At 42.1% G+C, this 27138-nt stretch overlaps 2 protein-coding genes across 2 annotated transcripts in view; one reads left to right on the forward strand and one right to left on the reverse strand.

Annotated features, from left to right (window-relative positions):
• Nucleotides 1-27138, reverse strand: part of Ccdc146 (coiled-coil domain containing 146) — a 124835-nt gene that overhangs the window by 76347 nt on the left and 21350 nt on the right. The window contains exon 2 of the mRNA XM_021163157.2: nt 24102-24331. Within this exon, the coding sequence (XP_021018816.1) occupies nt 24102-24320 (219 nt within the window). The 5' untranslated portion in view covers nt 24321-24331. The remainder of the gene's footprint in view (nt 1-24101; nt 24332-27138) is intronic.
• On the forward strand, nt 1135-6871 carry Fgl2 (fibrinogen like 2). The gene is made up of 2 exons (XM_021163158.2): nt 1135-1792; nt 3746-6871. Exons 1-2 carry the CDS (start codon nt 1210-1212, stop codon nt 4450-4452), a joined length of 1290 nt encoding a protein of 429 aa, XP_021018817.1. The 5' UTR covers nt 1135-1209; the 3' UTR covers nt 4453-6871.

Raw genomic sequence — 27138 nt, forward strand, 5'->3', positions numbered from 1 at the left:
GTCTGACAAATTCTTCATACACCACATTTCCCCTTTGCACATTCAGTCTGTATAGGTTATTTCTATATGAGAAAAAATATTCAAATTCCTCATGCACTGGTAACAGGCAGGAAGGCTCAGCAAAGCCAATACCCGTTATGTCCAATTGGAGGCCAACATTCCAGGCTTCTCAGATAGAAAGTGCACCTGCTTGCCCTGCTCTGAGAATTTGAAGAGAATAGTTTAGTTAGAATTGAGAGGCAGTAGAGAAAAGTCTTGGGAAATCTGGTTAGAGATATAAATATGAGAACTGGACGTGGTGGTACACACCTGTGATCTCTGTGTTTAGGAGGGAGAGGCAGAGATTTTAGGAGCCAGCCTGAGCTACTTGAAACCCAGTCTAGATAAATAAGAGATAGGTTACAGAGTGCCTTTAACTGGTACAGAGAAAGAATTTGGATTTATCTATGTCAGTAACGCTGAAATAATTTTTAAGTAATAAAATCCCTTTTAATAAGAAATCTTATGAGGTCAGTATGCACAATGAACTTAAGAGAGCTCCTGAGCTGAGTGATGGGGAAGGACAGCCACTGCCTATGATGCCCGAGCGACGTGCTTCCAAGTGTTTTAACCGCTGACGATTACATATCCTGCACAGTCAGAAGAAAACAGCAGTATTTTCTGCCAGTTCTCTTCCCTTTTACAAACAGATGGGAGACACACACAGAGAATCCATTTAAAGAGCGGTCCTTTGTTCTGATTAGGGGCAATTTTAAGTACTTAAGAATTCACACAAAGTCTAGCCTTCAAAAAGAAAACAGGTTCCCAAACTAGCGAGGAAATAGAATCATTTCCATTTTGGTGACATTTACAGACGGTTCAACTCGTTCCCCACTAGTGGACCAAGTATATAATATGGTATCTTTTGGGCACTGGTATTACAACTGTTTTTTAAACAAAAGACTTTCCTTGTGCTTTACTAAAAACCCAGACGGTGAATCTTGAATACAATGCGTGGCACCCACGGCAGGCATTCTATTGTGCATAGTTTTGACTGACAGGAGATGACAGCATTTGGCCGGCTGCGCTTGCTGAGGACCCTCTCCTCCTGTGTGGCTTCTGAGACTGTGATGCAAATGCGCCCGCCCTTTTCTGGGAACTCAGAACGCCTGAGTCAGGCGGCGGTGACTATTAAAGCGCCTGGTCAGGCTGGGCTGCCGCACTGCAAGGATGAGGCTTCCTGGTTGGTTGTGGCTGAGTTCTGCCGTCCTCGCTGTCTGCCGAGCGGTGGAGGAGCACAACCTGACTGAGGGGCTGGAGGATGCCAGCGCCCAGGCTGCCTGCCCCGCAAGGCTGGAGGGCAGCGGGAGGTGCGAGGGGAGCCAGTGCCCCTTCCAGCTCACCCTGCCCACACTGACCATCCAGCTCCCGCAGCAGCTAGGCAGCATGGAGGAGGTGCTCAAAGAAGTGCGGACCCTCAAGGAAGCAGTGGACAGTCTGAAGAAATCCTGCCAGGACTGTAAGTTGCAGGCTGACGACCATCGAGATCCCGGTGGGAATGGAGCAGAGACAGCCGAGGACAATAGAGTCCAGGAACTGGAGAGTCAGGTGAACAAGCTGTCTTCAGAGCTGAAGAATGCAAAGGACCAGATCCAGGGGCTGCAGGGGCGCCTGGAGACGCTCCATCTCGTAAATATGAACAACATTGAGAACTACGTGGACAACAAAGTGGCAAATCTAACCTTTGTGGTCAACAGTTTGGATGGCAAGTGTTCCAAGTGTCCCAGCCAAGAACACATGCAGTCACAGCCGGGTAGGTGTAATGAGGGTCATACAGTTTGTTCATGAACGCTGTATAGCCAGATAGTGGCCATAAACATTAACCCGAGGGAGCATAAGTTAGTCAGACTTTCACCTGTTAAGTCATGGCAGGAGAAACAAGTATTTTCTCAAATGAGACAACAGAAATGGTAAATGATCGAAGTACAAAAATCCTATTCGTTGTACTCGTTAGAGACCACTTGCAAGCCTCCAGACCTTCCCTGCTAGGTCGACCAACAGACAAGCAGAAGCAGATTCCTCCCGGAATCTGAACACAGATTTGAACACAGGTCAGGTATGGCAAGGTTCCTGGCTCTGCTTTCTTAGGTTCCTGGGAATCAGGTCTTGGGTGGCTGATGGGCTTTATAAGGCTGCTGTGCTAGATTCTCAAATATCTAGTGAGAATGGGAGATGTTTATACATGGAAGCATCTCTCTCTCTCTCTCTCTCTCTCTCTCTCTGTGTGTGTGTGTGTGTGTGTGTGTGTGTGTGTGTGTGTGNTGTGTGTGTGTGTGTGTGTGTGTGTGTGTGTGTGTGTGTGTGTGTGAGCACATGTGTAGAACTTTTGGGGTTGAGACTTAGTGGCACATGCATCCTCACCATCCCAGTTAATGAACATTAACACTATTTAAGGTCACAGACCTAACTGCCTTCTGTGACCGGATTCCTGGATTCCTAGGACCTTTGTGGATGCATTGCCACACCCTAGAAGGTTACCTCTGTGTTACTCTCTGTGTTCATCCTGACTGTGAGGTCGATGGGACATAGTAGGGATAACTTTCATTTGGAATCTCTAGAGATGGTAGGTCATCATGTCATAGAATGCTATCACTAATGACCAAAATAGACACTCATGTTTAAGAGACATCACAAGGTGTATATTAAATATGACATATAACTTGTAATGACACAAAAATATTCTGTTGCCTACTTTTCTCCTAGAAGCTTAGGACTCTCCAGAGTTCTAAAGGCATGCAAACAGATTTTTGTGTCTTACAGGAATCTTATATTGAACTTTCTTTACCTGACTCAAATTTTATTAAAATTAACTGGGAACAAATAGCTGGTCTCTAATCTCTACAAAAACCACCAAATGATTACACTGAGCATAATTATAATCACCCTGCTGCTACGTCTAGAAACCAAACTGTGAAATATTGGCTGACTATATACCTTCCTAAATAATAAATTCAGGATAACACTGCCATATTATTGGAGAACCCCCCTCCCTCCGTTTTAAAACTGGAACCATTTTATGTCAATCTCAGGTGAAGTAAGAATAGGTTTCTGAACAATGTTGTGCACTGAAGGCTGACATTTAGATCATATGCAACGATTTCTGTAAAGTCTGCTGTAACAATTGCTGTAACAATTGCTGATTGTATCCTAGGAGACTTGGACTCCTCTCAACTTTAAGGCAGAGGAATATAATGGTTATGAGACTAAAACTCTCTGTCAGGCACATCTGGCTTTATGTCCCAGCTCTGTCACTTAACACTTAGTTGCTGTGGGAAAATTCCCTGATCTTCTGGGAGACTAAGTCACTATATAAGCAAGCTGGCCGTGATATCCGTGATATCCACGTCAAAAGGTTGCTGTGTGGGTTCAAGGAAAACTGTTACAGTAGTTGGCAGAGTTTCTAGAGGTCATCGACCCTCATTAAACCTGCATACACTTATTCTTACTACTGTTTGCTGTTAGTGTTGCCACCAGGATTGCCATTCAAGGCAGTCCTGTATACTTGATAACACCAGTTGGTTCTGAGGCCTTAGTTAGCATCTGTTAACCTGGTTCAGCAGAGTGTATCAGAGCCAGGTTCCACTATCACATAAGTTGTAGTGCAAGTGAATTGTCCAATTGCTGTTGAGTCTGAGAATCCTTGAGATGCATAGCTTTGACTAATAAAACCTCATGCTTTTATGCTTTTCATTCCTCCCTCTTCCAGTTCAACATCTAATATACAAAGATTGTTCCGACCACTACGTGCTAGGAAGGAGAAGCAGTGGGACCTACAGAGTTACCCCTGATCACAGAAACAGCAGCTTTGAGGTCTACTGTGACATGGAGACCATGGGTGGAGGCTGGACAGTGCTGCAGGCTCGCCTTGATGGCAGCACCAACTTCACCAGAGAGTGGAAAGACTACAAAGCCGGCTTTGGAAACCTTGAACGAGAATTTTGGCTGGGCAATGATAAAATTCATCTTCTGACCAAGAGTAAGGAAATGATTTTGAGAATAGATCTTGAAGACTTTAATGGTCTCACACTTTATGCCTTGTATGATCAGTTTTATGTGGCTAATGAATTTCTCAAATACCGATTACACATCGGTAACTACAATGGCACGGCAGGGGATGCCTTGCGTTTCAGTCGACACTACAACCATGACCTGAGGTTTTTCACAACCCCAGACAGAGACAACGATCGGTACCCCTCTGGGAACTGTGGGCTCTATTACAGCTCAGGCTGGTGGTTTGATTCATGTCTCTCTGCCAACTTAAATGGCAAATATTACCACCAGAAATACAAAGGTGTCCGTAATGGGATTTTCTGGGGCACCTGGCCTGGTATAAGCCAGGCACAGCCAGGTGGCTACAAGTCCTCCTTCAAACAGGCCAAGATGATGATTAGGCCCAAGAATTTCAAGCCATAAATTGCTAGTGTTCATCTCTCTGGGTACTGACTATCTAAAAGGACAATGAATTCCTTCAGCCCTTTACCATATGTCTCAGTTTATATTCCTTTCCTATGGCTAAACACTTCCTTTAAAGCTTTACAGCTTCTAGAATAAAGCTGAAAAGATCTAAAAAGACTCCTATGTTGCTGTTATATGAGGAATGCTTGAAAGCACTGGAAATATTGACAATTATACATTATAATTGCAAAACCTTTCCTTTTTATTAGTTGAAAAGTTTCCTAATATTTTTATTATTTTTTATACTAAAAACTAAATTATTCAGCAAGCTAGATTCTATTCACGCAAGTTTTATTTTCACTAGGGCTAAATATACACATTTGAGAATATACCAGTCTTTCCAGGTACAGTTCCTCTGCAGCCAAGAGCTGCAGTATTACCTTTGGTCTAAGAAGAACTTAAAGCATTGTAGTTCTCAAGAAGAAGGGCAGGGATGGGACTGGGGGGCAGGGACAATATGTATAGCTAAATCTATTCATCTAATGCAAAATATGGCATTAAAAATACCTAAACATGTGGTAGCTTAATATATGTCTCTTCCCTCTCCAATTGAAAAATAATGTTGCCCTGAAGACTTTGGTTTAGTGGTAATTCACTTACTGTTTATAGCCTGTTAGACCGCGATACAAAAGCTGCTTTATCATCTCCCTCTGCTCTCTGTGCACAATAGCTTGTGATGTAAGGTGCTAGACTACTGTACGGTTTCCTTGGGGAAAGGCATGGTAAGGGAAAAACCACTGGTTTATACTTTAAAAGCCAATCCTCATCCCAAAGCAATACTGTGGTCGCGGAGTCAACTTCCTAGGAATCGGACTTTTCTAGAACAAATTTATTTATTAGGATGAATTTTGGAATTGTAGTTTAAATATTATACATTTTAATCCTAAGTAGTCAATTGCTTATTTCATTCTTAGAAATTCACAGAATATATACAGTTTTAGCCAAACGTGAGTCCCTGGAATTCGTTACTTGTGGGTGTCAAAGGTCACATTAAAAGGCTCTGGGGACATCTTGACTCACTTTATCCTTGTAAAAAGGGGTCACTCAGAGAGAAACAACCAGCTGCACACTTAAACGTGCTCTTGGGTGGAATCTGAAGTGCTGCATGCAGTCAGTCACATGGAGTAACTGACTGTACAACATGCACTGTCTAAGCAATAACTTTGATCTTTAAGTTTGGTGTAGTTTCTAATATACTAACCAAGCTTTTGAAATATATGCACAAAGATTCCACCTTAGTTATTTTTAAAACATAACAAGGGAGGATATTTATTGACTACTTAAATTTTCAAATACGTAGCCACTGTAAAAAAAAAAAAAACTTTAAAAAAAGCGAGATATTATTTTTGAAACATGCAACATGAAGTTTTCAGGTGAATACAGTGACAACTAAGCTATTAATAATATATTTAAATTGCCAGAGTAAGTTAAATGTATGCTGAATTAAATGACCAAAATATAGCATATAGATTTCAAAGCCTTTACCTACTTGGTAAAACAGTGAATGTAAGTGCCAGTAACTAATCATATTTCTTTTTGCTTTTTAAAAAAGACAAAGAAGATTTTGATATTATACAATTCATGTGTTTCAAATCCTGTTTATTATATGTAGCCATATAAGTCTAATGACATTTCCATAATGAAAATTGATTTATCATAGCAAAAGTAGTATGTGTTCATCCTGAGTGTGTTTTTCTCAGAATAACAATGAACCCATGTAAATACTTTATCTTTGCACTTTCAATGGATCCAAATGTTGTTTTCTATTAGAGTCTATGATATTTTTCTAATAATTCTTTAACACAGAAATTTATTTTTGAATCATTTTCTGTCACTCATTTAAAAATATATTCTAGACTTTGATAATCTCTAACCTGTTTATTGAAATAGTTCTTAGTCTTAACAATTCACTGATGTATGCTGATGTTCATTAATGTACACTATTTGCAAATATGTATTTTTAGAGTCTTGGCTTCATTTGGGTGGATAGCACTGATCTTAATTATCACTTTATTGCTGAACATCATTATTCTTTAAAAATGCTGAGTGGAACTAATTTCTTAGGAATCCAGTTGATTTACCTGTCACGAAACGAGAAAGCCATCTCTCTGAAAAGTAGTGACGCAGCAAACGTACTCAGTTCTCTGGTGGACAGAGCTCGTGTGCGAGGCACAAGGAGCATTAGAATCCCAGTATGGGCTGGACCTGGATTTTTCAGTAGCTGCCCCTCACTCTTCAAAAAGTTTTCAAGATAGATGGATATATGTAATTTCCATAAACTCTTGTTTTAAGATTTATTTTCATTGATGTATAATTAAGGTTGTGTTTAATGTTTCTTTAAAGCCTTGTAAAATAAAAGATTTAATCTTCATATCTATCCTTCGATGTGGAAACAGTGTTTGTAAAATGGTATTTATATGTCTATTACTATCTAAAAAGTTGAATTGTGTTTACCTAATCTAGATAACATCCCCGAGTCCTCAAAAACACTGAGTATTATTTCTTTATCTAATAATAAGCAAGGCAAATAGAGGACACCATCATCTATTTCCTTTAGACTGCTGGGGACACACCCTCAGGCAGCATTTTCAGTTTCCCTTTGTAGCATTTCACTCAGTGTCTTCTTTTCTATCACTAGTGTTACTGGTGGGTTTTAGCACACCAAAGATTAGTCATTCAAACTCAAAGACAAATGTTTGGCTATAATACTTTGCCCACCTAATTAAAATAAACCGACATTCAATAGCTGCTTGCCAGAAATGTCTTAAAAACCAAATACTTATAGAGATAGGAAGTGTGTGTGTGTGTGTGTGTGTGTGTGTGTGTGTGTGGTTTGCCTTAATTCATTTAGCAGACACTTGTACTGTGCTCCAGAAAGTCTTCTTGGAGGATGGAGGTGCACCTCTGACCACAGGGATCAACCCTGCACTCTGACTTTAAACCAGGAGAAACTTTCATGACAAAAAAAGCAAGCAAGTGCGAGAGATTATTAGAGGAAGTGAAGCTATTTAATACAGGGTCCAGAGGGGAGACCTCAGAGAAGCTAATGAGTACAGGGCACAGAGGAGAGACCGCTCTGTGATGACAACAAATATACAGATCTGTAAACAACAGAGTGGACACCTGAGGAAATGCCTGAGGAAAGCAAGTGCCAAGCCAAGGGAGCAAGAAGCATCAAAGTTTGGAGTTGGAGAGCAACTGGCACATCTGAGAGTCAGTGAAGGGACCCATGTGTGGAAAGCAGAGTCTAGTCTGCTGGGGTCAAGAAAGTAGGGCAAGCAGAAAGCAGAAAGGTCTGCAGGGGAGCAGAGGGTGGGGCCACGGCAACTTCTACACAGGGATGCCGTTCATTGTGAGCAGACAGGAGACCAACGGCTGTCTACAGAGGAGGACCATCATCTCCTCCGGTTAGAAAGGGAGGCTGCCTTGCCATGGACACAGGGGTTTCCAGGATGATAGTGTTTACAGTAACCCCATGGAGAGATGGTGGGAACACACACTTCAGCAGCCGAAGTGAGATCCATGCGTTCTGAGGTAGAGCTCATAAGATTTGATCAGCTAAGTCAGTGGTGGAGAGTAAAACACAAATAGAGGAGCCCCGGCCAACTACGGTATCTCAGACTGAGTGACCTTGAAAGACGGAGCTGTCACTGGCTGAACTAGGACATCATCTGCAGAGGGAATCTGTCTGAGGAGTGTGTAAGAAGCGGGGCAGAGTGAGTGATGGAATCAGAAGCTTAGAACGTGGACTTCTAATACTTGCAAGCAGAGACTGCCATTTGGCTTAGTCTGGAGTTGGGGGAGCGCACGTGGGGTTTACAAATGCATTTGAGAACTGCTCATCGCAGATTCAATGAACCCTGGGACCATAAAAGATAAACTTATATCTAAGTAGACATAGAACACAAACTTTTCTGCAGGAGCCTGGACCAATTTACCTCACAGAGAGGTTGGAAGTAAGGAGTAACCAGGATGCCAGTATCTTAAAATCACACCAGAGAGATCTCAGGGATGTGTCTATATTGGAGGGCAGAATTTTACTCCCACTGGAACAACTGCACACGTGTCCCAGATAATCGTAGTTTCAGATTTGCTTCTCGTGCCAGCAAAAGTGCTTTCTTGTGAGTCTTGCTGCATGTCTTAGGTATCGTATGGTATGAGCAGTGCTCTTTTGTTAAATGAATTGTCTTAAAAACGAGTTTGGCGTTTCACCATGGAATTCTACACAGTACTAATTCTGTACCGGGAGAGACAAGTGTAGTGGAGAGCATTCAGGTAGAGACTTAGTGCAATGGAAACTCCCAGGAATCTGAGGGTGAGCCTAGCGAAGGCTCCTAGTAATGGGGGATGCGGAGCTTAAACCGGTCATCCTTTGATACCAGGCAAGGGTTCGAGGGCAGGGGCTGGGACACCAACCCAGCCTCAAAACCTTCGCCCCACAGTCTGTCCTGTCTGCAAGATGTGCTGGGGCAAAGGTGATGCAGAACTTGTGAGAGTGGCCAACCAATGACTGTCCAACTTGAGACCCACACCATGGGAGGAAGTCCATGCTGGACACTGGATAGCCCAGAGACCTAGGATAGAACTAGACACAGCTGGAAAAAAAATCAATGAAATGATTCTTAATGATACTTGTAGACTGGAACCTAGTATAATCATCATTAGAGGCTTCATCTGGCCTCCGACAGAAACAGATGCAGGGACGCACAGCCAAGCGTTAGGCAGAGCTCAAAAGAAGCAAGAACTGAACCACATAGAAAAGACCTCCAAGTTTGTTAACAGCATCTATCTAGCTTGCCAAATAATTTAGTAACATTGGGGTACAGCTTGGTTATGATTATGAACAGTTTAACTGACACTAGTTTTATTCCCTTTCTCCATTTTAGAGATAATAGTGATAATGAACTATTTCACAAGTGTTTTATAAACACTTTCCACATGAGGGGGCCTAAACTCAGCTTCTAGCCCCTTCCATAGTGCTAACACTGCAATGGAGAGGACAACGAATGAATCTGACTGGCGGTTCACAAACCCTGCACTGGACACTCTCCCAGGACACTTCCAGTGTGTTCTGTTTGCTGTGGTGAGTACTGCCCAAGGAGACAGTGCTACACACACACACTCGCACACACACACTCACACATACTCACACACTCACATATACACACTCACACACATTCAACAGACTCTCATTCTCTCTCTCTCCCTCTCTCTCCTCCCCTCCCCTCCTCTCCCCATCTCCCCTCTCCTCTCTCCCCCTCTCTCCCCCTCTCTCCCCCTCTCCTCCTCCCCTCTCCCCTCTCATCCCCCCCCCCCTTTTCCCTTGGAGGGATGTTACCTACCAACTGTCAATCATTTGCAGGCCAGCCTCCCTTTCAGCTTTCCTGACATTCCTGGTGAATTTCTTATGCAGTAACTAATTCTCCATGTTAAAGGTCATGCAGTAACCCTCAGTACCATTCCTCACCTGACTTTTTTTTAAAACTTAGAAAAAGGAAAACAAATTCTAATTATATCTTGTCTGAGCTGAAATTATTTATACTATTAAACTTATCAAAACTATTATATAATGTTTTATACAGGAGATATTTTTAAATCAACGTATTTTCAAGGGTGTTAACATTCCTACTTAACCTAGCGGTTAAATCCTGTCTTCCTGAGGCTAAGTCAAATTTATGACAGTGCTGACAGAAAAGGCAAACAAGTCCTCACGCTGTCCAAACACTACTTGCTCCATGGTTACGTGGCAGGATTCACTGGAGACACATTCGGCTCAAACACAAAGTACTTTGCAAGTTATCTGAAAGCCGAAAGACTTCTCATGCAAATGCCAAAGTTCTTATTTTCATCTGTTAAAAACAAGTTTTATAAAGCATTTCACTGAAAAATAAATGGTATTAGTGAGGGTTTCTTTTTAAATTTTTTCTATCCTATTTGAGGAAATTTTTTTTTGAGGTTTAATTTCTTTGTATTCTATGTATATAAGAGTCTGCTTGAATGTGTGTGTTTATGTGTGTGTGCGGCGCGCGCGCGCACACATGCATGTAGTGCTCCTGGAGGCCAGAAGAGGGTGTTGTATGTCCTAGGCCTGGAGGTACAGAGGGTTGAGAGCCTACACACGGGTGCAGGGAACTGTGCCCACCTCCTCTGCCATCAAGTAAGAGCAGGCAGTGCTCTTACTTGATGAGCCACAGCTCCAGACATTCGGACAATTTTTAAAACCCTGTTCATCCAACTATTAGAAACCCACCCAGAGGGACCCAGTCGATGTGGGGATCTGTGCAGGTTGAACAGGACAGACACCTTCGCTCTGGATATGGGCTGGTGTCTAACATGCTGACCTTGGGTAGAGGTTCTCAACGTCTCTGCAATGGCCCCGTCCCTCTGCAGACATGTCAGGGGTGTCAAAGAGAGCAGGGTTAGAGAAGTTGAGCAGATCTGTAGCCTGTGCCAACTGGAATAGTGCAGCCTTTCTCGACCTGGGGCGGGGGGGGGGGATTTAATTTCACTGAGAGAAAAACACTTGACAAGCATTCCTCTCTCACATTTCCCTGGCGGGGTTGGGTCAGCTGGTGAAGTAAAATAGGACAGCTGTGTGATGGTTCTAACTGAAAAGGTTTAAATCACGGAGAATGTAGGTTGCTTTCCTATGACGACAGCATTCAGAGATGGAAGACGACGGCTCTCCATTTTTCATTTGCTTTTAAAAGTGATGATCATGTGTGGTTGCTCTTCTGAAACCTATCACAGTTATACACCAAGCAGGTAGAGTTTGCAAGGAACATTGATTGCTTCCTGCTCTCTCACTTTTCCAAAGCCACTTCAGATTAGCTTTAAGAACAGGAAAGAGAAGTGGGTGGGAGACAAGGCAGCCCAACACGGGCGAGGTTACAGAAGGATCCAAGGTCCAGCTCTGCTCAGAAGGAAGATACTTTGAGAAAAAAAAAACAAAACTGGGACCCCAGATGGCCTTGAAAAAACAGCTGCTCTGAAGCACTGTACGGGCCTGCTTTTAGGGCAAGAGGAGAAGAGAATGGCACCAGCGGAGTGGGGAATCCTGAGCTTGTAGGCAAACAGGAGCAAGCCGGGCTGTGCCAGTGTTCTGGAAAGCAGGAAGTGTGTGGGCACAGGAACAGAAGGATCGGGTTGCTGAGGGATTTGACTGTGGAGGACCAGGAAGTGGCAATCTTAATGCTCAAGCAGAGGAAACTTCAACTTTGAGTATTTACAACCTCCTCCTGCTGCCCTTCAGGTCCTCACGTCTATGCCTGGACCCGGAAAGGACCGCGGGATGCTGGGTGGGAAAACAGCGAAGTGGCCAAAGACATCAAGGGGAGATGGGTGGAGACAGAAAGCAAGGCGGGCAAGGCGGGGAGGCAGCGTCTGGGGCTCCTCAAACAGGTCTGAGGGGGATGCGGAGAGACACCGTGCTAATGAGGAATTTTAGGGAGTTTCCGCATAGGAGCAGCCATGGAACTCATGCCTTCTTTTGCCTGAGGGGACACCTTAGCACAAGGCTTTTCAAGGCTTTCCGCAGGGGAATCTACATTTCCTCCACACCCTGCTGTGTATCAAGGCCGGTGAAGGAAAATGTTGAGTTGTAAGCAATTCACACACACATAGCCTATGCAAGGTTTCTCCCAGTGGTCCCTCTGGAGGGAGCAGGGGAGAGAGGGGTAGGTTGATAGTGATATGGAGGGGGAGGGGCTGATAGTGATGGGGGGCAGGGCTGATGGTGACTTGAATACAGAGAGTACTTATATATGAATTCTAGGGGGGAGGAGAGAAAAGACCAAAAGAATCCAGAAATGATGGGCATTACCGCAGTAAGCAATGAGGCCACTGTGAAGAAGGAACACGAACTGAAAAACTGTATCAATGATCTAACTCAAGGCCCAGAGAACCTAAACGACTGCCCGACAACTAGCACACGGAGCTGGAACTAAGAACAGTTCTGTCACCTTATCACCAACTGATCGGTCCCCATCAGATAAGTAAGATTTAAGCGATTCAAAGCCTGCCCGTGCAGTTGTTCCCATTACAGGTAGCAACACTATCTTCTGATTCTGACGGTTAATACCAGCTGATTCTTGTGCCCTCCCACGAATATTTTTCCCCGACCGAGGTGTCCCTGTTTGCCTCCATTTGATTGACGTGGGCAGGAATAGGAACTTTCGTACAGAGGATAATGGACTTGGCCTTGGGTTCTAAGCTGTTCCTGTTTGCCATCACACCGACTCTACCAGATGGGGCAAAGGTTAAAATATGACTCAGATCTTCATGGTATCATGAGAAAACACAGGAAACAAATACATAGCCTCAGAGTAACAAAGGTCTTTCAAAGTATAACAAAATCCCAGAGCTGCAAAGAAACGATAGATTGATCCAAGCACATTGAAAGATGAATTTCCACACAGGGAATAAACAATGAGGAACAAGCTAATAACAATTATTTGATAAACTAAAAGAATGCACACTAGTTACAACAGCCTTTGTAATATATAAATACAAAGAATTCTTATGAATGTATACGAAGAATTCAAGCCAACCAATGGGCTTGAATGTTAAGAAAGCACACACAGAGACACAATGAAGCACAAATGTGCCTCCACATTAACCACATGTCTAATTTCTACGAAGCTGATGCATCATATCTGTCCCGTATGCATGAGGTGGCTGCATTTCATCTGTACAAACTGATAACCATGATACGCCTGAGTCACCTCGCTTCCTTCTCTCATTTCATCCTCCCTTTGACCCCCAAATCTCCTCCCAGTCACACATTTCAAATGCAACCCAACTAATTCAGAGTGTACACCCTACCTGCTCTAAGTACCTCAGAGCCAGACACTGGACAACCAGGGCCTGCACACAACACCCCAGAACCCACGGAGATTATTCAAACCAGCTGTTCCTAAGAGTCTGCTCACCCTGTCTTGCCTGTTCCTTAGCTCAGAAGCCACAGTAAAGTTTCTTTCCCAGTCCTTCCTTTCCATCTGCCTCCTGACTTACTCTCATACTCTGCCCCTGACCCCTACCCAACCTTATGACATGGTGCCCTCCTCTTAGAAACTGTGAATAGTAAAATGTCTGTGGTGATTGTGCTGCTCAGCTCCTGATTGGTTGGCCTTCCCATACTTTAAATTTTCTATTAATATGTTAACACACACACACATACACACACACACATACACACACACACACACACACACAATGTAACAAAGGCAAAAACCACGATGTTCCCTGACATCTTAGATCCTTTTGTCTATTTCATAAAAAAAAAAAAAAAAAAAAAAGAGGCCATGAATTAGAAAGAGCAAAATGGGGAGAGCATGGGAGGGCTTGGGGGGGGGGAGAATGGAGAGATGATGTAATTGTACTATCATCTCAAAAATAAAAAAAATATATTAAAAAGAAGCATTACAGTTGGAATATGGGAGACCCATTTGCAGTTGTAAATTGTTACAATCATTAGACAAGGCATCTCGACAATGAAGACACATTTTAAGTACACAGACTATAATCCAGCACTTCCATTTCTGGATATATAATACAATGTTTGAAATGTTTTTAAAAATGAGATCTTGAAGAGATATTTATATATCATGTCCAGAGAAGATAACATGCTCACTGATAATCATACAAGGCATTATTAGTCTTAGGAAATTCTGGCACTGGCTCCAGCACAGGTGAACCTTAATGACACTAAGTTAAGTGAAGTAAACCAGCTACAAAAAGAGAAACGGTCTGTGATTCCACTCCCAGGAGCCGCACACGCACAGAGAGAAGAGAGACAGAGAGGTAGCTGCCAGTGACTCCAGGAAGAGGAAGTTCACTATTTAATGAACACACAGTTTCAGTTTTGTTGGTGGAAATTGCTGAGACTTGGTCTGTTGCTATGAACTGTAATGGTAAATACTGGCCCCCAAGGTCTGGTTGCCTCCAGGGACCAGGAAATCCTCGTGTATACCAAGATATGCTATGTAAGCTTACTCCTTAATTTAAAACTATTGATTGAATAAAGATGCCTACAGCCTATAGATGGGCAGAAAAGAGGTGGGTAGAATTTGATTCTTGGGCTTGGGGTCTGAGACACAAGAGGAGAAGGAGGGAGAAAGTGGAGAGAGGTAAGTGGGGTAAGTGAATGAAAACATGGCCAGTTGGAGAAAGAGTGGCCCAAGTGGAACATGGCAAGTTATAACTCAGGGCTATTGATAGGGGAGTAGCTACTAATAGTATAGAGGATAGATGTCTGCCAGCTCTAGTGTCATCTAAGACTTATTATAAATTTAGAAGGTTTTGTGCCTTTTTTTCTGGGAGGTAAATGATCTAAGGTGGGGTAAAAACCCCAATTAATATTAATATTAGTGACAACAGGAAATGTCCCAGAAGATGCCTTGTGAAGCAAGAAGATACTCAGCACTACTATAAACTTAAAAATTTTGAACCATAAAGATTCAAAAATAAATAAACCCACTGACCCAGCAACCCACTGTTAGGAATTTATCCTTTCAATCTGATAATCCCAGAGTAAAATGGTTTGAACGGAGTTATTTGATTTATTATTGTGTCTAATTGAATCATGAAGATTGAAAATGACCAGAACTCTCAAGACAGAGAATTACCTAAAATGTTATACTGAATACTATTTGAACCATAAAATAATACAAAAATAAATGTGTATATGTAAAATGCAAGTGTGGCTATTAGAATACCATTTCCTTCTTTGTGCATAGACTTTCTGTTATGCTATCTATATAAAAGATGGCCCAAGACCGCTCTGAGGGGCAGCCTTCAGATAGTGGAATGGGGTAGTAGGCTTTCTTACAGTGACTTTCCCAGCATCTATAGGGTTTCCAGGTCTGGAAGGCAGATAATGGAAGCAAATGAGGTCTGGTGACAGTGGCTGGGCAATTTATTGGGTCAATACTTCTGATGGAACAAAACTTATCTGTGGCGGGTGAGGATGTCCAGCAAGAACCTCTGACCTCTTTTAACTTTTCAGTGTATATACACACACATACACAGACAGACAGATATACATTTGGATTGATGGATGGAGTAGAGCCCCCACAAACTACCCATCATCTTTATTTCTTTTCTCTGGTCTTTTTATAGACAAAGTTCTTAGAAAATTACCCCAGATAAGATGTTGTACAAAACAGGAGTAACAAAAGAATGTTGATACTAAAAGTTCAGAGCCCTGTCTCCTTCTGTAAGCTCATTATAAGTTCAAAGCAACAGTTTTCACATGCCCTTGCCTTATCATGGTGCACACCTGTGGCTTCATCCTTGAATCCAAATGCTTTTCCTTGAACACAAATTCGTCCCCCGCCCACCTCTCCTTTTAGTGTAGTATGAAAGCTCATTGTATTCTTACTATGCAGCCTGTACTTACTGTAAGAGAAGCAGGCACATTCTATGCTGGATTCTAACTTTATTACATCTTTCTAGCAAACAACTAAAACATCTATTAAAGCTTTCTTCCTAAAAGTATTTAAATCAAATCAAGAACTCTATAAAATCACTAATTCATCTAAACAGCATGAATTCATCAAAGTTCGTCTTTATGTTGATCTGCAGGAGATCTGTCCAATAGGGCGGCCTGAGGCCCAGGAACCCAGAGGCTATGTGATAGTAATAGGAAAATGTACCAGCAACAAGAAGCAATCCTGAGGAGAAGTCTCTTGGGACCTTGCCTCTCAGAGCTCATCGATCTTAGGCGATGGCAGGCCACCTCCAGGAAGACCACCTGCTAGCCTTAGCCTTTCTTAGACTGCTCCTGACAGCTAACTTCATTGTGTATGGTTTTGAGCCTTCGGAATTTAATGCAATGTGCATATTTCAGAAGTTAAAGATTGGTTTTAGTTGAAAAGGTTAACCTTTTGACTGAGACACACTTTATAATGAGGCTTCTGATACTATACTCTCTAAAGACCTCGTCTGGATGCATCTTCTGCTCAGCCACTGTACCCTGCCTTGTTGTGCAGACTGACAGCTTTGTCTTTCATTCTCTTCTGGTGTTGACTCATTTAACTAGTGTCATCTGTAAATGTGGTTACCAGATGGCCACGTTCCCCACCCTACTCTTATTTGCTTACTGCCTAAAGTCCTACCTAAGGACGCCAATGCTTTCTCATTGTCCAGTTCATATATTTTAATTGAAAGGGGGTTTCTTGATTTCAATTCTTAAGACTCCATCTTCTGTTCCCAATATGTGGTTCTAATGGTACACAAGATATACATTGTCAGAGTGTGATAGCTTTCCAAAGCCAACTTAGAATTTCTTTCATTAAGGGAGAGAATAATTGCATAGATTATTTTTCCTATTCCTTATTTTTAAAAGCAGTATCTGTTTACAATAACTACTAAAACAAAAAAACAACAAAATCCCCACCGAATTCAAGTTTAAAATCCTTTCCTTCAAGCCTGAGGTTGGAACCCAAGGCTGCATACAATCATGCATCCTAACACTGAGCTATAATACTTTGAGACAGGATCTTCTTAAATTGGCCAGGGTGGTTGTGAACACGAACCTTCTGTCTCTGCCTCCCTAGTAGATGGATTATTGCATTATACCACCACCCAGCAAGGAGATTATTTTTAATCTTCAACCAAGTTCTTATTACAGATAAAATACCAATAAAAATTAGAGGTAACAAAAAAACTATTGAACTTAAAAACATGCACACCAGTACACACACAGACTCACACACACACACACACACAAAGCTTAAATTATGTAAGGAAACATCAAGGCACAGATAAAGCGAAGGAGAGGAAAACAATCCATGCGGATGGGGGCCATATGGTGGCCAGCATCCTTCCCTGTGTCTTATCCTTGGGCAGGGCTCACTGTAGATGCTTAGGGAAGATGTTAAGTGTGAGGAAGTAACATAGCAGTTCGGGGAGGATGGGAGGAAATGCTGAGTCCTGCCTGTCCTGATTTTTACTGATATTTTGACTCCCACTTGCTCATTTTTAATCAGGTTGTTTTTTTCCAGATTGTTTTTCTGATAACAGCCTAAATTCCTAGCCAGAGCCAGTCTTCGTGTAATCATTTTGTAGGTGCCAAAAGTGAGGCCACCTCACGAGGGACCTTCCTTTTCCTGGCCCTGTTCTGTAGTGTACACTTTACTGACTGGATTTGGAAGTAGCAATGTGCTTTATAAGGAGCAATAGGGCCTGTATAACGCTAATGCAAATTATCCTTAAGAGTGGACACAAAGTGTGCTGATATCTAAATCCTGAAGTGCATTCCTGGTTCATCCCAAATTCTTCTTCTGTAATGGAAATCATTTAAAATCTCCATCCTACTGTCAAATGTAAAAGCAACAGCAGCAACAGCAGCAGCAGCAACAGCAACGCAACAAAACCACCTCTACCAGAGAAGTCAGTAGAGTGTGGTGAATTCACGTCTGCTTAAAATGTCTTAACAGATGCATAAAGTCTTAAGTTACCATTGTGAGGCTGCCTGGATGTTTGATGGAAAGTGAAAACATGCCGGCAACACCGATATTTACAGAAAGATTTTTAAAAAGGAAACTAGTACATTAAAACACACTCACATCCTTCAAGTGTGACTATTAGTGAGGTGCCACAACTCAAAAAGGGAAAGGGATTGGAAACATGTAACAAGAACACTACACATTTATCTTTTCCATTATATACAGTATTTATTTTAAAAGTAAATTTGTAAAATCCTAAAATGGTAGTGTTTAAAGTGTGACTCATGTGTGATGTCAAGTCTAAGTGCTAAGGTTAAGACATGGAACACAGGCTTCCTTCCTCATTGTGTGCATGTGTGTAACCGAGGACAAGCCTGTAGGATGGTAGTGATGACATATCAGAATCCATAGGAAAATAAATCATACATTTAAAACTCATTGTGGGTGAGAGTCATATCTTTACCTGCTTACAACTAGCTAATTTATTAATTAAGGCATAAAACAAGAAAAAGATATTTTGGCTATTTGAAAATTACTTTTAACTTTTTTAGGGATTCTATCATGAATCTCATCAGTAAAGCTACAGAATGGTGAACCCAGAAAACGGGTGAAGCACTGGTAGTCCCAGAAAGTCCCAATATACTACTGCTGCTGCTGCTGCTGCTGCTGCTGCTGCTGCTGCTGCTGCTGCTGATTTTAGAAATCAATGAAAACTACCAAATGTACTTATCTGGATCCAGCCTCCAGAGAACAGAATGTATAAAACTATCCTTTGTGTAAAAGCAACCATTTGTGAAGCACAGAACCATGTACACAATGACAATATCATTTCATCCCCACAATGCAGACGTCCCTGTTAGACACACTGAAGTAGCAAACTTTAGTCCTTTTACAAAGCACGGATCAAGAACTAACTACACCTGTCCCTCTAGTCAGGGACTGTTTGCAAGCTTCACACACCAGAGACTCCTCTTATATCTGTGGTACTTTCTTAGCTCCAGCACTTCTGGCCCAGTAATTTAGCCGGTTTCCTAGTTCAGCGTTCCGAATGTCAAGTTCAGTTCTTCCCCATCCCAGCTATACAGACAGGAAGTCCAGAATTTTACCTTCTTAGCGTCTCTCCTAAACAAGCTCACTCCTTTTGCCCACCACACCCGCCTTGGTGCAACCTCTTGTGTCTTGTCTCAGTGGCCAGACAAAACGAGGAGAGGAGACATTCACAAGAGAGCCAAAGGACAATGCAGGAGAGCCAGGCTTGGGAGAATGCTGAAGGCATCCTTGGAAGTTTGCTCTGAGGCACCTTGGACCCTGGAGATGTGCCAAGTACGTGTGTGAACAGTGAGGGCAAAGTTCAAAGATAGAGCTGATTTCTCCACTTGTCTTTGGTCTACTGACTTCAAAACCCTTTCTCCATCATCTCTTCCCACAGTGACTTCTAAGAAAACTGCCCCTTCTGGCTCTGTAACCGTACGTTACCCTTTGTTGGCATTTAACATTTCAAGTTACCTTTTCCCAAATAAGCCTTGCAAAGGACAGGAATATTCCCTGGGCTTTCTGTCTGTGCGCCCGATGGTGTTTAGCACAGAAAACACACAGGGACTGTTTGAAAAGAAGGAGGGAGGCTGGAGACTGAGCTCAGTGGCAGAGCACTTGCCAAGCAAGCTCAGGACCCTGTACTTTGTCTTTAGCACTGGGCGGGGGGGCGGGGGGGGGACATTAAAACAAAGGAAGGAAGCTGGACATTTAGTTCAGTTGTAAAGCACTTACTTGGCAAGTAGAAGGTCCTGAGCTCAGCCATCAGCCCCGTTGAGAGAGAGACAAAATTAAACTAAACAGGGGCTGGAGAGGTGGCCTCTCTGAAGAGGTGGAGAGGCTGGCAGTATTTGCTGCTCTCCAGAGGATCCCAGTCCTAGCACTCGCATTGGGTTCCTCACACTGCTTCTAACTCCAGCTCCATGGAGTCTGACACCTCTTCTGGCCTCTTATGAACATACCTACATACATGTGGCATACACATACACAGGCTTGCATGTATATCCATAAATAATTCTTTTAATCCTTAAAAGAGAAGAACTAAAAAAATAAAGGAATGATTTTGTAGCTTTAATAATGACAGTAATAAGTGTTCCCTATGAGCACAGCGGTATGCAGTGGGCAGCATATAAATATCTCTAAGTAGATTAAGATAATTGTTTTGTTATCTCAAGTCCTAGCCAATGTATCACTCAACTAAAATTTGCTAAGCCGAGAAGCTTTTGTCAGGCAAAGGACACTGTCATTTGGACCAAGTGGCGGCCTACTGAATGGGAAGACTCTTTTTGCCAGCTACACATCTGATAAAGGGTTAATATCCAAAATATATAAAGAACCCAGGAAACTTGATATAAAAATAACCCAATTTAAAAATGGGGTACAGATCTAAACAGAGAATTCTCAACGGCAGAATCTCAAATGGCTGAGAAACACTTTTAAAAGTGTTCAACATTCTTAGCTGTCAGAGAAATGCAAATCAAAATGACTCTGAGATTCTATGTTACACCAGTCAGAACAGCTAAGATCAAAAATACATGTGACAGCTCATGCTGGTGAGGATGTGGAACAAGGGGAGCATTTCTTCATTGCTGGTGGGAGTACAATTTGTATAGTCACTTTGGAAATCAATATGGTGGTTCCTCAGCAAGACGGGAATAGATCTACTTCACGATCCACCTACGCACCACTCTCCGGCACGTACCCACAGGGCACTTCATCCTACCACAAAGATATTTGCTCAACCATGTTCATTGCTGTTCTAATCATAACAGCCAGAAATCATAAGCAATGTAGATGTCCCTCAAGAGAAGCATGGATAAAGAAAACGTTCATTTACAAAACTCAGTATTTACTAGGCACTTTAAAAGATAACATCATGAAATTTGCAGGCAAATAGATGAAATTAGAAAAACATCATCCTGAGGTTAAACTAGACCCAGGAAGACAGATATGGTATATGTTCACTTAATCTGGATATTAGCCATAAATAAATGATAACCAAGCTATAATCCACAGACCTAGAGAAGTTAGGCATAGACAAAGGGACTAGAGAGGAAATGCGGATCTCCCAGCATGGGGAAATGGAACAGATTTTATGGGTGGACTGGAGCTGGGAGTCAGGGGATGAGAATGTGAGTAGCAGGTAGGAAAGAAAGGTGAAAGGAAGATGGGATTGAGGAAGGGGATGAGGGAGAGGAAGCTAGAACTGAAGGAAACCTAGCACAGTGGGAACTTCCGATGATAGATGAAGGCAACCTTCATGAAGCCGCCAAATAACGAGGGAGAGGGAGATGGCCATCCATCCCTTGGTACCAACTAAAGCTTCAGCTACAGGGACAGGGGTTCATTCGCTTGTGTTGTTGACAGAAAGGGTCCCATGGAAATCCCCAAACAACCCAGGCTGTTGCCAAGACAATAGGTTGTTCTCCACAAACTGATAGCAAGCCTCTTTGCTGAAGGGAACACCCACAGAGCTCACAGAACATGGAGAGGTTAAGGATTGTCGATACAGAACCTTTACCCTGTATTCTATCATTCTATCATTTCTGACATGGAAAGGTACTCTGCAAGCTCCCAAAGGAGAAACGCAAAATGCACCAACTCAACCACCAAACCTTTGTTCTGCAATCTGTCCTGCTTGAAAAGTATGCTAGGGCAGCGGTAGCACAAAGCTTGTGGGAGTAATAATTTGACTTAAGGCCCACTCCATGAAATAGAACGCATACTTGGTACTGCTTGGATGACGAGGAGCTAGAGTCTAAATATCCCAGAAACCTAGGGCAACATCATATAGTACTGGTCTAAAAAAATAAATAAGTAAAGTATCAATAAAATGACATTCTGCTGTACTCGTAGATCAGTGCATTGCTCAGCCAGCATCACAGAGGCTTCCTCCTAGAACAGACGGGAGCAAATACAGAGAGAGAGAGAGAGAGAGAGACAGAGACAGAGACAGAGACCGATCCATGGCTCTATAGTACAGAGAGGGACCTTGGAACACACAGCTCCAAATGAGATGTCTCCATTAAAACTCCCCCTCTCAGAGCTCAGAGAACCCCAGGGAAGAGGAGGTAGAAGGAGTTGGGGAGGCAGAGGGGAAGGAAGATCCTAGGAAACAAGGCCTTCTAAATCAACTGAGCAAAGCTCATATGAACTTATAAAGACTCAAGCAGGCCACAGGGCCTGCACACGTGTGCACCAGGTCCTCTGCATATATACTATAGCTTTCCATATAGTGCCTTTATGGGACCCTGGAACCTGTAAACAAGTGGGTGGCTGGTTCCTGGGCCTTCTCTTGGGGCTCTTATATTTTTCGGTTGTCTTGGCTTGTCCAACTTTGATATGTTGGATTTTGTTTTACATTATATTTTAGTTTGTTAAAAGGTGAAAGGCAAAGTGAAGAAACTTTTCAATGCAGCTGGGAAAAGAGCCAGCTTACACACACAGTAACAAGATCGTGGCAGCAAGTTTCTTGTCAGGAAGTGCTGGTCCTGAAGACAACTGTGGAAGCCATTTCCCACTGTGATAAATACAGAATTTTAAAAGATACTTACAAAACCTTGCTATAAACACTTTATTCATTATACATTTTGTGAGAAGTAAAGCAATGGATAGCTTAATACAAAACAAGCTCTAGGGAGGGTCATTTTGTCAACAAAGGGAAACCTATTAACTCACACACCCACAGAATGTCACTCACCCGCACTCCCCAGTTAACAGGGCTCTGTCTGCTATCCTGACACACTCCATAGGTAGTATTTGATTGCAGTCTGTGTATTCTCCCTTGGGCCTCCTAATCAGGGTAGTACTTCCTGTTCTCTAGCACTTGGCTCTGCTGTGTCAAAAACTTAACTGTTGGCATAAGGATTATTTGCAAAGAAAGGAGGAAGAAGGAGCTGACTGGTGTCTGATAAGAAAAGAATCAGGGAGGCAGGCAAAATAAAATAATGCTCAAAATGAATTTTGTGCTTGTAGAATTGAGATGAAGTGTTTTATAGCTTCTAGATTTTGCCAGAGTGAAACACCCGACACCATGACACTTATAGTCAGGGTCAGTGCACACAGACAGAAACAGGTTTAACCACGCATGCATTGCAACATCTAAGGTGAACCCACCCCAGGAAAAACCCCGGTGGGCTGCTTATAAACTTCCTCTATGACATAGCAGCCTCACGTTTAGGCACACACCGATTCCTAAGAGGAAACCTGAGAAACAAAGACAGTTACCATGCAGGAGTATAAACAAAGGGTCGTTCTGTTTTTACACAAAGTGTTACTAATGAATCTCACACATTCAATGACAAACAGGATGCCTGGTCAAAAACATGGCATATGATTCCATGTACACAGTGTTTAGGAAGACGAAAACCAACAGAGTGAGTGGCCACTCTGAACATGGGCTGCCTTTGGTGGGAGTGACACCTGGGAAGGGTCCCAGAGAAACTTGTAGGTTGCTAGAAATACACTTTGATCTGGTCAAGAACATGATGGTGGAAAAAAGATAAATTCAGGGCCATTTAAAGTGCACAGTTAACTCTCAAACTGACACCGAGAACTCAGAAGGGAAGCAAAATTTGGAGACTAATAAATTCAGATCTGTGTGTGCTGGCTGTATACCATCTAAAGATTCAAGGAGCAGCATACTGATATTTATGAGTTATACTTTATATATGCTATACATAAACATATATAAAGAGGTATGTAACAGAGAACTTTGACAGTGCTGCAGACTTTGTATGTTTAAGTGGGTGAAGATTAGGTTTTACTCTATGTGGTAGTTTGAATACGTTTGGCCCAGGGAGTGGCACTATTTGGAGGTGTGGCCTTATTGGAGGAAGTGTGTCACTGTATGAGTGGGCTTTAAGACCCTCAACCTAGCTGCCTAGAAGCCAGTCTTCTCCTGTCTGCCTTCAGATGAAGATGTAGAACTCTCAGTTCTTCCTGCACCATGACTGCCTGGACACTGCCATGCTCCCACCTTGATGATAATGGACTGAACCTCTGAAACTGTAAGCCAGCCCCAATTAAATGTTGTCCTTACAAGAGTTGCTTTGGTCATGGTATCTGTTGACAGCAGTAAAACCCTAACTAAGACACTCTAGTAATAGTATACAAAGAGAAACATACCTCATGCAGACAGAGGAAAGCTGGTGTTTCAGCTAAATTGACGAGCCGCTCCTCCCGAATGTTAACTGTAGGCACTAAGACAGAAGGGAGGTCTTCTTGGTCCTCGTCTGTTTCTGAGGTTGATGTTACCTCCTCCTTCTCCTGTTCCTCCCCCTCCTCCTCCTTCAGTTCCTCCTCTTCATCTTCAGTTTCTTCTGCATCTTTGCTATTGTATTCCATTTTTCACAGTTCTAAAGTAAAATAATTCCATACTCAATTATTCAAGCATATCTTCACTTACCAAGTAATAGAAAATAGGACAACACCCACCAAGTAGCACACATACTAGAATGTGTACCAAGAATATTTGCCAACAGAGAAAACAATTTCAGCTATGCTTCTCATTTTATGACTGCAAATAATTTGCTTGGCTATTCAGATGTGAAACGCTAATTCAGAACCAATGAGGCAACAATAATTTATTCAACAAATTAGAACATTAATTTGTCTAAGTAAAAGTTCCAGAGGAGCAACATGGCAACCCCTCCCTGATTTCTGTCACCAGCTTGGGAAAGCTCCCTCTGCCAGATCATACCAGTAGGCTCCCTGTGTAGCTACCTAACCCACAAAAAGGGTTTGTATGGGGGCCTTTTGCTTAAAAAGCAAGAAAAAAATTACTATGAAAATACCAACATGTAAAATCTACCCCTTATAAAATATTTTATTGATCATGAAATGTAATAAATTGTGACACATGAAAAATAAATCCAAACAACATAAATTATAAGAAAATATTTTAAAATAATTTTATATAATAAATAATAGTGCAGTGACCTCTTGCCTGGTCATAAGATTATTCTGACTTATTTTCTTCCACAAAATCACTAATTAGGCTATCAAAATCAATTTTATTTTTAAATGACATAATTGAAAATAATGCCAGCTGCTCTTGGGAACTAAAATTACAAATACATTTTGGCAATGTTTAATTGTGAGAAGAGGATTGACAACATCAGGGTAAATTTCTAAAACATCGTTTAAAAATATAACATCTAGAGCCAATGAACCTCTTTCGTAGAACAGTTTTTGTTAAGCATAATGGTCACCCCACTCTTTACATTTTTAAGCTATTCCGGGGGACCTCCATTCTCTTACCACCTCTTCTCCACCTCCATCAGACTCTTGAACCATACAGGTAAGCTCCCCTTCCCCCACCCATCTCCCTGCTCTCTGAGCCCCCTGTGCCAAGCCAAGTTGCTCTGAGTAGCCTGCTAGCCCTGAGAGACCTCCATGCTCCTGCCACCTCTCTGCCCACCTTTATCATATCTGAGGCTCTTGAACCATACAGATCTCCAGGTCTGGAACCATACTGCTCAAGATACCATACCCACCAGAGGCCTGCCATGCCAAGACCATCAAGGTTCACCCTCTTCCCAGTACCTACCACAAGAGCATCCAGGGACTAAAACCATTCAGATGACTAAAGGCCCTTGAAAGAGCACAATCAACAAAAGCCAGGGCAATATGACATCTCCAAAGCACAGCTACCCCACTACCCAACTACAGGATACCCCTGGATATCCTAACACAACCAAAACATAAGAAAATGACATTAAATCCAATCTTATAAAGATGATAGAGGCCTTTAAGGAGGAAATGAATAAATCCCTTAAAGAAATACAGGAAAATACAATTAAATGGGTGAAGGAAATAAAACTGCAAGACCTGAAAGTAGAAATAGATGCAATAAAGAAAATACAAGCTGAGGGAATCCTGGAGAGGAAAACCTAGGGAAGAGAAACATCATCAACAGAATATAGGGGATGGAAGAGAGACTCTGGCATAGAGGATACAATAGAAGATATTGACACTTCAGTCAAAGAAAATGTTAAAGCTAGAAAATTCCTGATACAAAACATCCGGGAAATCTGGGATACGATGAAAAGATCTAACCTTAGAATAATACGAATAGAAGGAGGTGAAGAGTCCAAGCTCCAAGGACCAGAAAATATTCTCGACAAAAACCATTGAAGAAAACCTTCCCAACCTAAAGAAAGAGATGCCTATAAATATACAAGAAGCTTATGGAACACCAATTAGACTGGACTAGAAAGAAAACCCTCCTGTCGTAAAATGATCAAAACACAACATCGACAGAACAAAGAAAGATGTTAGAAAGCAGCAAGGGGGAAAGGCCAGGTGACACACAAAGGCAGACATATCTGAATTACACCAGACTTCTTAACAGAAACTGTAAAAGCTAGAAAGGGCCTAGACAGATGTCTTGTAACCTCTAAAAAACTATGGCTGACCACCTAGACAAAACTCTCAATCACCCAGCAAAACTCTCAAGCACCATAGATGGAGAAAACAAGATATTTCAAGAAAAATTCAAATTCAAACAATATCTATTTACAAATCCAATCCTATAGAAAATACTAGAAGGAAAACTCCAACACAAGAAGGATAACTACATCTAAGAAAACACAGGAGATAAGGAATTCCATACCAGCAAAAACAAGGAAACACACACAAACACTACTAACATCAAAACAACAGGAAATAACAATCACTGGTCATTAATATTTTTCAACATCAGTGGACTCAATCCTCCCTACCCCTCAAAAGAGACACCACCCACAGTGACACAGTTCTTCAACTATAAGGCCACACCTATTCCAACAAAGCTATGGGAGTCATTTTCATTCAAACCACCAGAGTGATGTTACAGATAGACTAAGAGTTGTTTTTTTTTTTGGAATCAAATTGCTTTATTGCAAATTCTTGGGGATGATACATTATATATGTTTTTGTTTTGTATTTTTTATTGTTTTTTAATTTATTTTTAAATTAGGTATTTTCTTCATTTACATTTCAAATGCTATCCCAAAAGTCCCCCAGACCCCCCCACCCACTCCCCTACCCACCCACTCCCACTTCTTGGTCCTGCATTCCCCCATACTGAGGCATATACAATTTGCAACACCAAGGGGCCTCTCTTCCCAATGATGGCCAACTAGGCCATCTTCTGCTACATATGCAGCTAGAGACACGAGCT

Source organism: Mus caroli, chromosome 5, assembly GCF_900094665.2.
Source record: "Mus caroli chromosome 5, CAROLI_EIJ_v1.1, whole genome shotgun sequence".
Taxonomy (NCBI): Eukaryota; Metazoa; Chordata; class Mammalia; order Rodentia; family Muridae; genus Mus; species Mus caroli.

Excerpts from the sequence above, each read along its gene's own strand:
- Fgl2 (XM_021163158.2), top strand. The coding sequence starts at position 1,210 with ATGAGGCTTCCTGGTTGGTTGTGGCTGAGTTCTGCCGTCCTCGCTGTC. Across the intron at positions 1,793-3,745 it reads ACACATGCAGTCACAGCCGG|TTCAACATCTAATATACAAA; the intron begins GTAGGTGTAATG and ends TCCCTCTTCCAG.